This window comes from Notolabrus celidotus, chromosome 5 (genome assembly GCF_009762535.1).
Source record: "Notolabrus celidotus isolate fNotCel1 chromosome 5, fNotCel1.pri, whole genome shotgun sequence".
NCBI lineage: Eukaryota > Metazoa > Chordata > Actinopteri > Labriformes > Labridae > Notolabrus > Notolabrus celidotus.
This window is the reverse complement of record NC_048276.1, coordinates 19959324-19976817: the sequence shown is the minus strand read 5'-3', so window position 1 is coordinate 19976817 and position 17494 is coordinate 19959324. Positions and strand designations below refer to the sequence as shown.

Genomic DNA, 17494 nt, shown 5'->3' with positions numbered 1-17494 from the left:
TATTCAGTGACTAATAGCTGTTAATCTTGTCCTATTTCAAGCTCAATCTGATGCTACACAGCTTTAAGTAAAATAGAGATGTATGCTGATAAAGAAAATAGGCGGAGATAATTAGACACACTAAATGATAAGAGGCTCAAACCCTGCCGCCTTCACTGTGTTTGCGTTAGCTCAGCTGGGAGGTTTTTATTCAGATGCCATCTTTTCCACAGGGAGTATTACTATTGACAGGCTGGGCCCCTCAGCTGTAGCTTAATGCTCTTACACACAGGCCATAAACAGCCAGCAGAAGCGTGGATGTGCTAGCTCATAACTCTGTTTACCGATGTCCCACATTGATTTCCTGCAGAATGGATGGGAACACGAAGCGGAGAGGAGGAATGCAGTGTGTAAAGCCTCTCAGAGATATTCAGGCTTACACACGGAGGCGATCCCATCAGAGCCGGATCAATGAGGCAGCTCAGCCTGGGCATTACATAGCTGCTCAATATCCAATGAAATGCCCGACACCGACATTTTTTCATTAGCATACAGAAATATATCTAAATTAGATTAAAAATTGATTTACAGTGCTGCAGATTTAATCTCCCAGATCTAATCTGGATAGCCCAGGACATCAAGGTTTCCCCCGTGATCACACAATTGATCCGATCAATTTTAACCCCCAGTCAGATGAATCTTTCATCCTACCCTGACCACCACATTCTCATACTGAGGGGTAATCAGTCCACCCCCTACCTTCTCCCAGAATAACAAACTATAACTCTCTGCATCAACAGACACGTACCCGGGCCCTCAGTAGCAAAGTGGCTGTCTGAACGAGGACATGAATGAGCTTTAGTGCTTTCTGCTGCAACCCTGAGGAGAGCCTTGGCTGCAGTCCATCACTGCCAGGTCCCAGAGATAGAGGTTGAATCAGGGAGGCTCTTACCTCACCGGGGCACAATTAAGTACAGGGACACCCACTCGTCTGCTTAACAGAGACAACCAGGCTGGACAGATGTCTCCAGCACAATAGAGCATGGCATTAATTTAGAGATTAGAGGCAGGATGGGGAATGAATTGATTCATCACTAATGACCAAGCAGGGGGAGCACTAGATAGTTTCAATTGCTGTTAAGAGCTCTTTTTGGCAGAGAGCTTCATTCCTCGTCCTACAGGGACACCAGTGTTCGGAAACCGGCACAAAGACTGGCGGCTGCAATGAAACATGTTTAAAAGGCCAAACTGAGAATACAAAATGTGAACACAACAAATCTGAGGATCTTGTTGCAGCGACCTGTAGAGGAAATAACAAGTTTTAGTTTTTTAAACATATTTTTTTAAAAGTCTGATTTAATTGAGTCATGGCTATCCACAGGGAGTAGTTTGCTAACACAAATTGTTAAAAGAGGACATTTTCATACACAGAACCAATGGGATGATGTCACATCCAGACGCTGGCCTCTGCTTCACAGATTCTTGTTACTCACTGAAATCTTACATTTAGCATTTAAGTTGTGTTCCTCCTGAAATGTGAAGCATTTAGGTTCTGAGGTTTACTGTCGATATTCTAAGAAAAAGTATATCTTCTAAACTACAGTTCACTTAAGATTTTAAAATGTAGAAGTACAAGGAATCCAAAAGAAATATGGGTGGTTTTACTTATGTATAAAATGCACTAACATGCTCTTCTAAATAACAGATAGTGGCTTATCCTGCCAAAAGTAAAAACTTGATAAATATAATGAGAAAATAAGAAGAGGCTTGTATTTTTTTATTCTTCACTCCCACTCCCCCCAGTAATTTTAAGACAAGAAAAGTTACAATATGAAAAGATGTGAAATACTTATTTATGTTTACATGAGGGGACATCAATATAGCTCTTGATAAAATATAGAAAATTATTTAGATGACGTATTTCTATTTTTGTTAAAGGTACAGTGTGTAGAAATGAGACTGTTTAATGATATCTATCAGTTAGATTCTACATTGAAAAGCTCCTGATGCAGGATCAGTATGATCTTCTGTTTGTCAAGTTTTCACCATGTTCTGTGCTTGTAGGTACTTAGTTGCTATTTTTATTTTGTGGCTGGTTGTTCCTATTATTTTTCTGATTATTTTGGAGCTAAAATATTGAAATATGTAGCATGTAAGTTTTAAACAATGTAAATAAGTATGAGGTGTATCCTCACTTTGACTCAAAGTTGTGTACTTTATCCACTGACCGTGACACCACAGAGAGGCTTAAAAGTTAGCATCCCAGATCCACACCCCTTTATGACAGCCCTCACCATCCAGCTACACAGTATGATGAAGCAGTTTTAATCAAAATTCAAATTATTTCATCAAAGTTTTTGTAAACTTAACTCATATTAGGTTTGAACTGGGTGTAATTCAGCTTAGGTTGTTTCCCAAAACAATTACGTTTTAATGAAATTAGGATATTTTTCCTGTAGTCCAACCACCAAATCATTTCAAATCCTGTTTTTTTGTGACACTTACACATGTTTATTTTCCTAAAGATGTATTACTTTAACTTGTATCTTGTGTGTTTTGCTATTTCAAGCTGAATTTCCATACACTTTTAAATAATTATCCAATTTTATTTAACTCCAGTAAACTTTATTGCACCCATTACATTACACACTGACTGTAGTTGTCTTCTCCTCTACTCAATTGATTCTCTATTTCGAGATTGCATTTTTTTTTTCACTGCAGGCTTTAAAACTAATTGCCCCTTGGGGATAATAAAGTCTACCTTGAACCTTTTCTGCTTAAGTTGGAATTAACATGATTTCTGTAATGCAGTCCTATTCATCACACTGAGTGTTGCGCCTGCATCCCTGCTGTGCCCAGTGGTGCTCAGCCAATTAAGGGCTCCGTTGCCTCATCTCTACCTAACTAAGCATCAGGCTCGTGCTCTGTTCAAATCCTTTAAATGCTGTCTTTACAGACATTTAAACCATTAAGTTGGTTTGTTTCCCACACTACCACTTCCCAGCTTGATCAGACCAAAATTTCCTCTGATGTTGGGCCTCATATGTGTTTAATCTTGTGTTTCTTCAACCTCCTTTTCCCATCACTCCTGCCTGTTTTCACATCTTTGTGGCTAATTGAGGCTGTATGTTTAGTCATAGAGGCAATATGTCTGTATATATTTCAAACAACATCTACCTTCATATCTCTGTGTAGAAAATACCAGATAACCCAGAGCCTGACCTGCTGTGTTTGTAACAATACCAGGATGTGACAAGGTCAGAGAGGTAGGACTGTATTAAGGGAAAATAATCAGAGTGTGTGCTTTGTATGAGTTTCTTTAGCCCCCATGGAGCCTGCAAGGTCAGATCAGGAGGATCAGAGGAGGCCACATAAAGAGGGGTGGGGGGTAGCCGGGCAGGGAGGATTAGGGAGGAGGCTGATGCCATCTGTCTGAATAAACAATGCAGTGTGTGTGAGAGAGCAGTGGGTAGGTATGAATCCCACAAGCTGAGCTGCAAGAGTGAGAGAGATGATGATATTCTCACTGCTGGGGTGAGGGAAGATTACTAATGTCAGCATAGAAGAAAAGTTACAAAGAAAAGTTTGGGGTGTGAGGGTAACATTTTCTTATATACTTGACTTTTTGTGTGTTGAAGAGTAGCGACTCTAAGTCTCTGAATGTTTGCTGTTTTCCATGTTTCACACATTACCTGTGTTTGCGACATGTCTCTCCTCAATCCAAAATAAATACCAAAAGCAGATTTATTTATTTTTTACCACTGAATTGGCTCCAACTGATTCGAGAGAAGCTGATGGTGTGCTTGAGCTCCTTCAGACTGCATCAGAATGGTGTGAAGCACAGCCAGCCAGGCGTCCATCCAACAGATAGAATATAAACATGCTGGGTGAGAGAGCATCGCTTGCTTACATCAAATGTTTTTTTCTATAAATTCAGACTTTGACCATGTGTTTTTGAAATATATTGCGAGTTAGTTACCTGATAGCAAGCTACTCTTTAGACACATTCTGTTCAGTATGAAAACATGGATGAAGAGATGATATGGTCCAGGCAAAGGCTGTATATACAAAGTGAAGGTTACCTTGTCGGATTTAAAAAGTGCAGCAGTGCCAGATCTGCATGCCTTCCAGTGTGCCAGCAGGGGTCCAATAAAATCTCAATGAAAAATTAACTCAATTGATTTGGCACCTCAATAAATAATGTATTAATAAGTTTAAGGTCTCATTTGTTTGTTTCATAGGTTTTTTATCACACTATGGTGTTAAGAACATTTAAATAGATGATAAAGCAGGGTAGGCTAGAAATGAATGTCTTCCCTCTCAGCAATCACGTCTGGTTCCAAAAAACAAGATGGGACGGCAAAAATAAAGGACTCATTCAAGCTGTAATTCAAGTAATGCTAATGCTATTCTTAGATATATTTATTTATATAGGTAGGAGGTCATCAGGTACTGGTCTGCTTTCAGTCCCAAGAGTCAGAACGAAACATGGTGAAGCAGCGTTTAGTCATTATGCACCACATATCTGGAACAAACTCCCTGAAAGCTGCAGGTCCGCTCCAACTCTCACCTTCTTCATTTTAATTATGTTCTTTTATGCTTGTCTGAATGTTTCCAATGCTTTTAATGTTTTAATGTAAAGCACATTGAGTTGCCCTCATGTATGAAATGCGCTATACAAATAAAGTTGCCTTGCCTTGCCTTGCCTTGCCAATAAAAAACAGTATTTGTCATTCTGCATAAAGTATGCTAACAAGCTAGAAGAGCATGGTAAATAATATATGTGATAAACTTCCGTGGCCATTTTGACAGGCAAATGGCTCATTAACAATTGGCTCATACATCCACAAAGAAACTCACACAAACTATGAACACATAAATCATATCTCAAGATTTATAATCCTTCCCTCTTGTGTTTACAGGGTGAACCACCTGCACTATCAGCCTCACGAGTATGAAGAGGACCCTGAAATGGTCGGCTATGGAGGCGGAGACTATGAGCAAGATTACCACAGTGACAACAGGTGAAGCACATGTTCAAACACACACACTCATACACTGCGTATATAATGATGATGTGTTGACCAGCTCTGACCTCTCAAGTGGTGAATTAAATCAGCCGCCCATTATCTCCTCCACATGGCTGCTGGGAGCTCCCTTTGATAACATTCATAAACATGAAATTCATACAATCGCTCTTCAAGCAACACTCCAGACGCCCGCAGATAAACAGCCTCTGTTATTTCTGTTTGAAAAGCATAATGTCGATGGTCATTTAGATAGTGCTTTCTGCTTGTGTCTCTTTGCAGAAAAGATTGAGTGTAATTCCTCAGAGCGATTTTCTGTTTCCACTGTGCTTTCCATTTGAATTAATATTTAGCTTTGCTGCAGATTGCATTGAGGAAATGGGAAAATAGACACTTATCGCCTTGCAGCAAATAACTGTAATCAAAATGTATTCTTACAGAAAATTATTACACTAACAATCACTTGTAAATTTTCTTCTTTTCTTGCACTCCCTCTTGATCTCACTTCTTCTCTTGTTTTTTCTCCGGCTGATTTAGAGTAAAGAGGAAATCAAGCAGCTCTCCATCCCCTCGTCCCAAGAAGAGGAAGAAGAAGAAATCTGGCCGCAGAAGGAGTCGGTGAGTGGAAACAGCTTTCACTGATGAAGTGGTTCAATTTTTCTCCTTCTTTTTCTCCAGCCTCCTTGACAGAATAATTACAGTGTGCTTTTGTCAAATGAAATTCCAATTATTTTGCCATGATTATTACAAACGAGTCACTGGATACTGCAATTGTGAAGAGGTGAAAAAAGACAGCAGAGAGTCATTAAGAAGGCACGGTGTCTGCTTCCATTTTCTTTTGACGAGGTCAGCAAAAGAAACAGAGAGAAAAGGGAGAGAAGAGAAAAGGGACATTGTTCTGAACTTTAAAAAAGAAGAAGAAAAAGGTAGAGGGATGAATAGAGCAGGCGACAAAGAGAGAGTTTAATGTAACAATGAAGAATTGAAACACAGTGTACAATCAAAGGCTTGTGTCACATTGGAATGCACATATGCACAAATGTGTCTTTTCTCTCCATCAACAGGTTGGCAGCTCGTCACCCAATCACAGAGAGAAGAAGAAAAAGAGTGGAAGAAACACAAGAGAGACAGGTGAGTGTGTGTGTACTGTGTATGTCATCAGAAACATGTCAACACAAGCAAGATACTCTGACTCTTCAAGGGTTTGTCAAAACACTCTCACAGTGACGGATGTGAAAGAAAGGCTGGTAGAAAAGAGATGGTGAAAAACAGTCAGAGAGGAGAAAGGGAGGAAGGAAAATAAAAGTATCATCTCAAGGATGAAAGGTTGAGATAAGGAATAAAGTTGGAAAATAGGGAGGAAGATGTAAAGAAAAAATGCAAAGAGCAACAGATGAAAAACAAGCAGGGGTTGGGAAATCAAAAGGAAAGTGAGCAAATGGATGGAAGACAATCGGAAGACAGGAATAATGGGAGGGTAATCCAAAAACTCAAAAGAAAGTAGTGAAACGTGTTAAAGGAGAAAGACTGGAAGAATAAAAAGGATAGAGTTGGAATAGAAATATGAAAATGGTGCAAACGAAGGGGGTAATATGGCCATATATGGCCCTATGGCCAGGCAAGGGAAGAAAGAAGATAAAGAAGTAAATCAAGATTCAAGGAAGAAAAGAGAGATTGAAACAAGAAAGGATGGAAGACTGGAGGACAGGCGGAAATGGTAAGACAGAAAGATAAGGATAAGGAAAACGGAAAAATGGACATAAATAAAGGTAATAGAAAGAACAGAAGAAAGGAAGAAAAAAGCAGAATGGGAAATAATATGAGAAAAGGATAGATGTAGGGAATAGAGAAATAAACATTACAAAAGATAAGAGAGGAAGGGACAGAAAAAATGAAATAAAGGGGAGTGGGATATAAAGATGGAGAGACAGTTACAGCGAAAAAGAAAAAAGAAACAGGATGGAAGAAGGAAGGAATAAAGAGCATGAGCTTATCATCATATACTTATGTGATGCCCTGGATATCATAACAACAATAAGCTTTGTAGAGCGCTCTACTCCTCCAGTTTCTCTCTCTCTGACTTGGGGGGTGGGGCGGGAGCTAAAAGTGTTGCTCTAATAACCCAGCCTGTATGGGGCGCACAATGCAAGAAAAATGAGCCTCTCAACAAAGTGCTGAGCATCAGTGCACTGCCCCGTCTTGTTTCCCACCTCTCATCCATCCACACACATCCGAGTCCGCTCTCGTCCTCCCCGCTCTTCCTCTCACCTCCCTCCTGACTCACACTGAGGCTGCTCTGCATTGCAGGTACTGTTGATGTATGAATAATGTATAGATGAGGTATGCAGGGCTCCTCCCCTGAGGAGCAGCCTCCACTGATGTTGCTGTTTTTTTAAGGTTTATGTAAGGAGGGGAGGGGAATGACTTTGATCCTCTCCTGCTTGGATTCTTTCATTATATATCTATACATGTTGAAAGGAAACAGCTCCAGGTTGGGATCATGCATAAACTGCTTTGATGTATGTACATGATATACACAGTGTTGGAAAGCTGCTTTAACGCCCTGACTAACACTTAATTCACATTGACTTTTGTCAATGTCAGTGACTAAATGACTTTATGCCAAAAAATACGGATCCTCTGCTGGGAAAATGAACAGAAATATTGAAAAAGAATGTCCCACAATTCATTGGCAAGTGCAAAAATCTCAGTTTTTGTATGCAGTAACAATCAGTAGGATATTAGCTTTCCAGAAACTACTGTTGAATCTTGAGAGAAAAACAAATAGAGACCTTTCCTTTCAAGGTTGGGCTGACAACTCAGCTTTGCAGAAATACACATGGTCTCAATTCAGTTGTGAACAAAGCAATACTATTTTGTATTTTGTGAAGAAAGAATTGCAAGAATATCCAATCTTTATTGTCAAAGTTTTGGATTTTGTATAATCTGACTACAATTTAAAGCTCCTGTGAGAAGAAATTTGTCACATTTGAGAGAGGACCCAAGTGCAAACCATGAGGAGCATTTACTGAAACAAAAACACCAAAAGCCAAACAAAGTTGCTCAGTCACAAACACAAACCACAAAGGCCTCAGGGAAACATCCAAACAAGACACAGGGAGGTCTGCAGAAGAACAAGAAAAATTCACGAAGAAAGGGGTGACAGGAAAATGACAAAAATCTGTCTCCTTCTGACCTGCAAAGTCAAATGAGATCAGCAAGATAAGTTGTCCAGCTTTGTCAACAGGGGTATCGTAGTGTAAATGTGAACAAACCAGCAACAAGATAATGCAAAATGTAATTTAATGTCATGTTTATCTCTAGAATAATGGCTATCCATTGTTTGTAGTATAAGGGGAGTGAGGGTTTTAGCTGTGGTGTTAGAGAGGAGGATGATAATGAGCCCAGCATATATCCTGTAGTCCCCAATAGATTCCCCTCCTGTGGGAGAGAAACATGCTCTACTGCTGGGGCTACATCTTAGGGTCACATATCAGCCACATACGTTATTGTGACAGCTTTATTACTCCCCCTTTCAGAGAATCAACCCACTTCCCTCCCACTCCACTGCATGCCGTAGGTGTGTAAAACAGCAGAGGAGATGTAGGGCTCTTCAGGAAAATACATAACTACAACTCTCACACACACCGCTCTGACTAATCACCATGGAAACTGCAATGAAGCTGAAAGTGAGCTGGAGGTGATGTGTCAGTTGAACGTTGAGGACTGACGAGCAGCCGGCCTCTCCCACATCAATACTGCACACTCCAAATGTTTAAGACTAAGTGAAAGTGAATCTCAGAGTCTTTGTTGCTGGAGGCAGCATCTTTTACAGACGCCGCATGGCCTGCAGCACCTGTAGAATAAAAACAGAGGAGCCCACTGTGAGAGCTCCCTGTGGACATCTCTACACATATGGATAAATGCATGTTGTTGAGACTGGATAGTGAGGAGGGGATGTGCCTCATGCATAGTTTTAAATATTCATTCATGAGATGGCACATTAAATACATGATTCTCCTGCTGTTCACAGTGACTTGAACATGCTCATATTCTGTGACAGAACTGAGCCGCTGATACTGAACATTTCACACTGTTGTCACTGCTTTGTGTGCCAGAGTCTGATTGTAATATGTAGAACGCTGTTTGGAAGTGTTGGGGTATATTGTTATTTAAAATACAAAATAAAACTTATTTTGCAATTGCAAAGTTCCCAGAGATCCCTGAAAGGTCTAAAGAAGTCTTAATTTTACTTGTGAGAGGTCTTAGATCTAAGATCTACACTGTCAACACTTGCTAGATCATTTTAAATTAATCATTATTTTCAGTTTCTTCTGTGGATTTGCTCACGTGACAACACTGTGTTCGCTTCAGCTTATTACATACGCATTCACAAAACGGGAACAGAGGAGAGAAGGAGAAGAAAATGAGAAAGTGTGAATTCTAGGAAGTTTGTATTCAAGATGAAAAATACAGAAAAAAATCCAACATTATGAAGTGACTTTGGACTCCCACAGTCCAAAACATGCTCACCAGGTTGATTGGTCTCTGTAAATTGCCCGTAGGTGGATTGTGTACATCAATGGTTGTTTGTGTCTACATGTTGGCCCTGTGATGGACTGGTGAATTGTCCAGGGTGTACCCCGTCTCTTGTCCAATGACAGCTAGGATAGGTTCCAGCTCCCCTGCGACCCTAAAGGGATTAGCACTAGAGATAATGGATGTATGGAAGTTTGCAGAAACCCTGATAGGGATTGAATTAGCTAATCACCTGCAGGGACTGGAAGTTTGTTGGGAAGAGAAGCAAAATAAAACCAGGTGTTTTTGGCAAAGGCAAAGCTATTTTAACATTGTTTTCACAATCAGCATCAGCTTTATTTGAAGCTACACTCAGAGCATTACTTAGTTTAAATAGTTCAACTCTTGGAACATGGCTGCACATGTCAATGTCCCTCACTGGCCAATCAAAATCAAGAACAGGCAGGACTTCCTCGGTCAGCTTTGTTAACAGTCATGGCAGAGGACTGGCTACACATAAGATTGGGGTTTTAGCCTGCAGCATTTATCCAAAATAATACCTCCAATGTCCTAGAATGTATTTGAAGAAGCAGGTTTCGTGTAATTCCAGGAGACAATAAATCTGGAACATGGATTTATGAGCAAAAAGGGCTTTTGTGAGTGAGAGATAAATCTGGACACCACAGTAAACCTGCATCTTCAAATAGACTCCATGTGGCATGTTGTGTCTGAATTATCCAGTTGACTATTGCTTGATGTAGCTGTCGTCAATATAATGACTGTAGTGTTTTCATCTTTATAGATCTGCATCTGGCTCCAGGAAAAAGAGGAGATACAGGTGTGTTTGAAAGACAAAACACCATGAGTGCTGTTAATAACATAATCTATGACCGTCTGTATCAAAGCACTTTGTTGCAAATGACAGTTTGAGTCATGTTGACATTTCTGCCTATTGATTACTGTTTGTTCAAACACTATGCAATCCATATGGGTGAATGGTGAGTTCTCTTTTTACTCGCTCCAGTGAGCCCTGCTTCATTATCTTACATGTGACGTGTTTTTCAGATCGGGCAGCCCAAAGAACAAACACAAAGACAAGAACAAACCGAAGAAGAGGTGAGATACAGACAGTCACTTCAAACCATTAACCTGTTTTTGTTGAGGCAAGAGATAAACATATTGCCTGCTTGCAGCACAGTTTTACATGAGTTATCAGTAAATGTCATGCACGTACAGTTAACAGTGCTCGACGTGTAAGAATTAGTGAGGTAAAATTTGTGTTCTGCACACATGAAAACAAACATCATCTTAGTCCTTGACAATGGGTACAACTGGGATCGGTCTCATAAATTTATATTGCTATTTTACACCCATTATCTCAGACTCAGACTCGCACAGAATCTTAATGACTGTGGAGCAACACTATTTCCCAGCCATACATTTGCACCCTATCTTGATTAGAATATATATTGAAAGTGTCTGTATCTGTTTTACATATCACGAGATACACTACTGAACTTGCTGTGGCATGTGTGTCCCCGTTATGTGTGCGTGCATACACACCACTCCTGTGTGTTTATGTATGCATGTGTGTGGTGTGTGTGTTCGTCTTGTCTGTCGTCATTCATCAGGTCCCCCGGTGAGACCCCGAGTAGGAGTTCGCAGCGTCAAGGAAGCTGCTGCAGTTCCCGTAGCGCCTCCCTGTCCTCCACCCGCAGCACTTCTAAATCTCCCACCAGGTAATGTTGTCAATGCACACACACACACACACACACACACACACACACACCACACACACACACACACACACACACACACACACACACACACACACACACAATCACACACACAATCACACACACACAAACACTTAACCTCACAAACTAATAAAGCTGTACTGACTGTCAAGCTGTTGCCCTAGTCTCTCCCTGTCTCCTCAGGGGAAAGATTAGGACACAAATTGAGCTCCTCAACACGTCTTATAATAGCCTCTGTTTATAGTCTATGATATCCCACTCTGCACTTATTCAGTGTGACTACAAAGTATCCAATGGTATTCAAACTTTTTTTCTTGTTTGTAAAATGTCATTGGATCAAAGCAAAAATTGAGCGTTCAAAACAGACTTAACAGTGATCTACAATGAGAACTTGATAATTTTAGATTCAAGGAATAAAAAAACAATAACGACTTTTTTTTTATTACTGCAGAAATTCCCATTCAGCACTTTGACAGACTGGGCCCTGAGATAGAGCGACTGAAGACACACAGTCTATTAACATTTTTAATAGCATTGTTCCCCATGTGGAGCAAGGTTAATGTCTGTGCTTTATGTGCTGTTTTTACTTTTGTCTCCTCATAGACTGAACTCCAAGCACAAGACAGATGGACAAAAAGCATCGGGCACCTCGCTATCCCCGGGCTCCAAAGCTCCCGCTGCCTGGCACAACGGAGACCATACCCAGCGGAGCCGCAATGGAAAGGCCGGCAGACTCAACCACAGCGAGGGCGAGAAAGGGCACGATGTATGTAGTCTACTCTATTTCACCCCCACACCCCCACCCTCCCCCACTCACTCCAACGGTATCTGACACAGTCTCTACAAAGAGTTTGATCCTGCTCTTTTGTGTTGGTTGACATGAATTCTCATCCTCTCTGAATACTTGTAATTATTTTCTCAGTTACACCTAGGTTGTAGTTTTGTTTAATCCTAGAAATAATTCCTGATGTATAAAAAGCTGTGTGTTAAAGCTGCTGCTCCTGCTGCTTTGTTTCTGGCTCTCTTTGACTCCTCTGCCATCTTGATTTTTTTTGTGTGTTCTTGTTGTTTGCCAGTAACAGAGGTAGGGAGCAAAGAAATGAAAGGTTCCAATGTTTCATTTCAACAAACCATCCTCTGAGTTGAAGCTCAGCATTAGCATACCACACCTCAGATGGAAATATGATGCACGCAGGCACACAATGTTTCCAAATGAATGGGCAAAGAGAGGGGTTCCTGCTCCGAACAGGTGCCTGCAGAACAGAATTGAGCCAGGGACAGGGATGAATACTTTAAACAAAAACCTTCCATCGAAAGTTTCCACCATAAATGCTAAAAAAAAAAGCATCAGTCAGGAATAAGTACTTCTAAGTTTTTCTGCAGATACTGTCTTAATTAGACGATGTTGCAAGAGTTATGATGAGACATGTGATGGTGCTTCAAAGTGATAGCAATCCGTGATTCCCTCTTGAACTGACTAATCCAGTTACTTAATGGAAAGTCTTGATACGAGGATGAAAAAAAGAACTGTGAAAAAATACGGCTGCAAGAAGTGTTTAGCTCTACATTGCATCTGTTTTTTTTCCAGGGCTGTGTGGAAGATTTAAAATGCTTAAATAAAGTAAACTCAAAAAGATACACATGGTTTTAAACATGATTTTTTGTGCATGCCTTCATGTGAGTCACGATAAAATGAAAGTGAAACAGAGGTTAGTGCATTTTTAGCTTTTATAACGTGACTTACTCTTGTGTGAAAAAACATGCAGGCACTGTATAGATATGAGATATATTTAAGAGAGACAAATAGCAATAGCAATAGCAATTTTATTTATAAAGCACATTTCATTACACCCAAGTTCAATGTGCTTTACATGGAGAATTAAAAACAAAAACATTTTTCAAAATAGAATAAATAAAGACAAAAAAACAATAGATACATCCAACCTGCACCAGTCACAACAGTCATATCATTCATACACTTGAGAAAATAAATTTGTTTTCAGTCTTTTTTTAAAAGTATAGACCGTTGTTATGGGCCTGAGGTCAGCAGGCAGTTTGTTCCAAAAAGATGGACCACAGTAACTAAAGGCCCCTTCACCGGACTTTGATTTGACCCTGGGTACATTTAAAAGACCTCCACCTCCTGACCTAAGGATCCGGGTCTGGTTATACAAAGACCAGGGAAGTGAGGGCCTGATTCACAAATGAATTGCCCACCTGCTAAACTTGTGCAAATGAGCCCAAGAGACATCGTCTAATTCACAAAGGGTTAAATGCTCCACATTGTGCTTAAGTGTAAACAACGTCTCTGTATGCCAGTGTTGTCTGCATCGATTTAAATGAGTCGTTGAGCATTCATTTGGAGCAAAATATCTCTCTTTCTGTGCAAACAAGCCTCATCGCAATAACACCTAACTCACTGGTGTTATGGTGCTAACAGCCTTGCTGCTAAGAGTTGGTGCTAATTGGTGCTGGAGTATTTATAAGTGTTCACATTTAAACTCTTCAGTGATCATGACAACAGTTCCACCTCTGAATGACCTAAAAAGGAGATATCTGCACATAAAGTCTGCAGTGGTTCATTTTGATTTATTTTTTTGTTTGAATGAGCTGCTTTTTGCTAACTTGCTTAAGGGAGTGGGTTTTATATCAAACTGCAAAATTTGCTAAATGAATCACCTAAAAAACAGCAAGGACTTCCCCTCTCCATTCAGCTCATCATATACATGGATAGAATTTAGCACCATCAGGGTGGCAGCGCAGCTCTGCAGTACAGTGGAGACGCTCAGCTCACCATAAAATGAAAAACTGGAGCTATCTGCACAAAGCTGCAGAACATAGTGGGCATTTTTGTGCTTGAATATCATTTGCACAATGTGCTTTGTGAATTAGACCTTGAGACAGAGCACATAAAAGTCCCCTGGCCAGTAATTGGAAGCGGGCATTTATTCACTCGTGAAGGCCGTGATCCCGCTCATAATGAATTGAATGCTGGTCTTTATTTGAGAACTTAGCATGTATGAATGTAAACTCAGTTGTAGTGTCCCTGTGATGTATTATTTTCATTTGATTAGGATTCAGTTCAGGCGCACAGTAAAAGAAAATACACAAAGAGGGTTGATAACTCTGTTTCCTTTTTAGTTTTACATCCACGCGTATTAAATCTTCCACATGGACAAACTGCATCCTAAATCTATGCAGAAGCTGATTCCATATCATACTGAAGGTATAAAGGCATAACAGTCCCTTTACCAAACAATAAACAGCACCTCATACTGTCCCTAACAGGCGCCTCAAGTTTTATATGTTCCATATATCAACCTCTGTCCACCTGTTCAGTATTTTAGTGCTCCTGCTGTGATTTTGCTCCTCTGATAGTCTCTGATTACCTGAAACACACAGCCTGTGATGACTTTTAAATCACTGCATGTTATTAAGGAAGCAACCTTGCTCCTTAGTGCTATGAAATGATCATTAAAAGCAGAGAGCCATTATGTTGGAAGAAAACACAACACAAGACTCAGACCAAAGGCATCACTACTTGAATAATCTCTGTCTGATGAAAAGACATCTAAACTGTGTGCAAACACCTAACCACACGACTGACGTCTTCTATTTTCACCCCAGCTTGCATGTGTCTACAAGGTCTCATCTGATCTCTCTCTCTCTCTCTCTCTCCTCTCTCTCCTCTCTCTCTCTCTCCTCTCTCTCTCTCTCTCTCTCCTCTCTCATCTCTCTCATCTCTCTCTCTCCTCTCCTCTCTCTCTCTCTCTCTCCTCGCCTCTCTCTCTCTCTCTGCTTATTTCATTCATCACAGTTTCTTTTGTTTTCCTTTAATTGGTATTTACCCATGAATAAATGCCCAAATCTCTCTGTCTCGTTTATATTAAAAAGCTATCAAATGCTTTGGAGCTGGACCAAGTAGGTTAACTGGGTATGTGTAATAGTTTCTTCTTGTCAATACAGTTGTCTTTTATTCTCAAGCACATGCTCTGCTCAGTGATAGATCCTCTTCTCCTCCAGGCGTCCAACAGCTCCTGCAGAAACCCACAGGAGTTAAATACACGCTCCTCTCTGCTGCTTTTACACAAGTGTGGATATGCATGTTGCCCCTAGGTGGCAGTATCTCTTCTGCTACTGATGTTTCTCTTTAGTCTATCTGCTCAGGCCAGCGGAGAGAGGAGCGATCTGTTTGTACTTTTAGTTGAGATGGAGAGAAAGAGGAGCGTTTAAATGGCTCAGTTTTTAAGCAGCATCTTTGAAGCATAAGGTGATGTTGCCTCTTTCTCCAACAAAAGCTCAAATATTTGTTTCATGATAATCCCCAAACTGAAATCCTGGCACAGGAGGGAGGTGGTTATGTGTGACAGATCCTGGATCCAACTGAAGTTTGATTTTACTGCAGCAGTTGTGTGGCTCAGCAAATGTTCTGTAAAGCAGCTCTGTTTTTTTATCTACTGTATATCATCTCAGTTTGTGTTCCTGTAGTCGTCCTCTTTGGATCAGTCTCGTTCACTGTGAGGGGGACAGTCCTGAATTCTTCCTATTGAAAAGCTCAGAAACAGCTGCTGAACATGTACTGAACTCGAAATGCATACCTATTCCCAAAGCATTCTCTCTTGAAAAACTCCAACAAGTGTGAGAAAAGAATGTCATAAATCCACAAATCAGCACAATTACTGACTCCAGGTTTGTTTCTTTATTGTGGTAATGCTGACTCCCAATAGTGTGTTTGAGAGACTACTTAAACCAGCAAACACTACTCCAGGGGCCTTTCAAAAACTAGATCCTGCACCCTCTTCCCACACACTTCCAAACCGTTTGTGTGGAGGGTCTGCAACGTTAAGTGCCATTCAAAAGCTCTGAGTGTGGAGTGAAAGTGGGTTTTTGGACCCTTGATCAAGTCTGCACCGACTTGCTGACCAGGTGTAATGCCATTTATTGTTCATCATGGTAGAAGCTAAATCAAAGTCCTGTGTTTTAACCCACACTGACATACAGACACTCTACTATCTTAAAAAAATGCTTGTTCAATTGTTTATAATGTGTTTTATATTTACAAGAACTAACCAAAAAAAGCAGATTCCAAACATCAGACTGAAAATAATGAGATGTCTACAAAAAACTGAAGCCACCAGCTTTAAATGTGGAGGGATTTTTGTGCGTCTGCTAATGGTCATCTTTGTAAAGACTTGTGACCTGTAATCATGGATACACAAAGTTCCAGTTATTGGAGAGTATGTCCCAAAGCATAGAGCCCTCCACCTCCATGAAGGAGTCTTCATTCAGATACGAGTGATTTCTTCCTTGTAAAGCTTACAAGGCAAGGCAAGGCAGCTTTATTTGTATAGTGCATTTCATACATGAGGGCAAATCAATGTGCTTTACATTAAAACATTAAAAGCATTGGAAACATTCAGACAAGCATAAAAGAACACAATTAAAATGACAAATAGAATAAAACAGAAGATAAAAGGAAAATTAGAAATATATAAAAAAAATAACATTCAATTTTAATTTAAAGTGAGTTAAAATAAGATAAGATAGGGAGGCAGTGGCAAATAAAAAAGTCTTAGTCTTTGATTTAAAAGAGGTGAGAGTTGGAGCGGACCTACAGCTTTCAGGGAGTGTGTTCCAGATATGTGGTGCATAATGACTAAACGCTGCTTCACCATGTTTCGTTCTGACTCTCAGGACTGAAAGAGGACCAGTACCTGAAGACCTCAGAGGTCCAGATGGTTTATAAAGCAGCAGCAGATCAGCACTGCATTTTGTGCCTAAACCATTCAGTGCTTTATAAACCATCAGCAGGATTTTAAAAAATGTATACCTTTATATAGTGCATACATATATATTTCAGTTAGCTTCTAAAACTAACAATAAAGGTTACTGTTAGTCCATGCCAACTTTAACTCACTCTTTAATTTGCTGCTCTGTCTACAGGCCAAAGACTTAGAGCTGTTTAACAATGTTAGTATGAGCATACAAAATCCAAAGTCTGTGGGAGTATCTGATAATAACCAGGCCGCAGCTTCCTGTAAATGTTCAACAAAAAAAACACTACTTTATTTCTCAAATAAAAACAGTGACCCTAGATCCAGTGATAACTTGCAGAGCATTACACACAGTAGCTCTGCTGGGTAGTTTAATGTGCGCCCCTGTCGATAAACTGACCCTAACCTTGCAAGTAATCATGTTTAGTGGACAATCTCC

The 17494-nt window shown here is 40.2% G+C and overlaps 1 protein-coding gene across 1 annotated transcript in view; it reads left to right on the top strand.

Annotated features, from left to right (window-relative positions):
* The window catches only part of srrm3 (serine/arginine repetitive matrix 3), a 126340-nt gene that overhangs the window by 92499 nt on the left and 16347 nt on the right, over window positions 1–17494 (top strand). Inside the window, 8 exon segments of the mRNA XM_034683021.1 lie at window positions 4902–5003; window positions 5544–5626; window positions 6072–6116; window positions 6119–6137; window positions 10327–10362; window positions 10590–10640; window positions 11156–11263; window positions 11885–12047. Of these exon segments, the coding sequence (XP_034538912.1) occupies window positions 4902–5003; window positions 5544–5626; window positions 6072–6116; window positions 6119–6137; window positions 10327–10362; window positions 10590–10640; window positions 11156–11263; window positions 11885–12047 (607 nt within the window).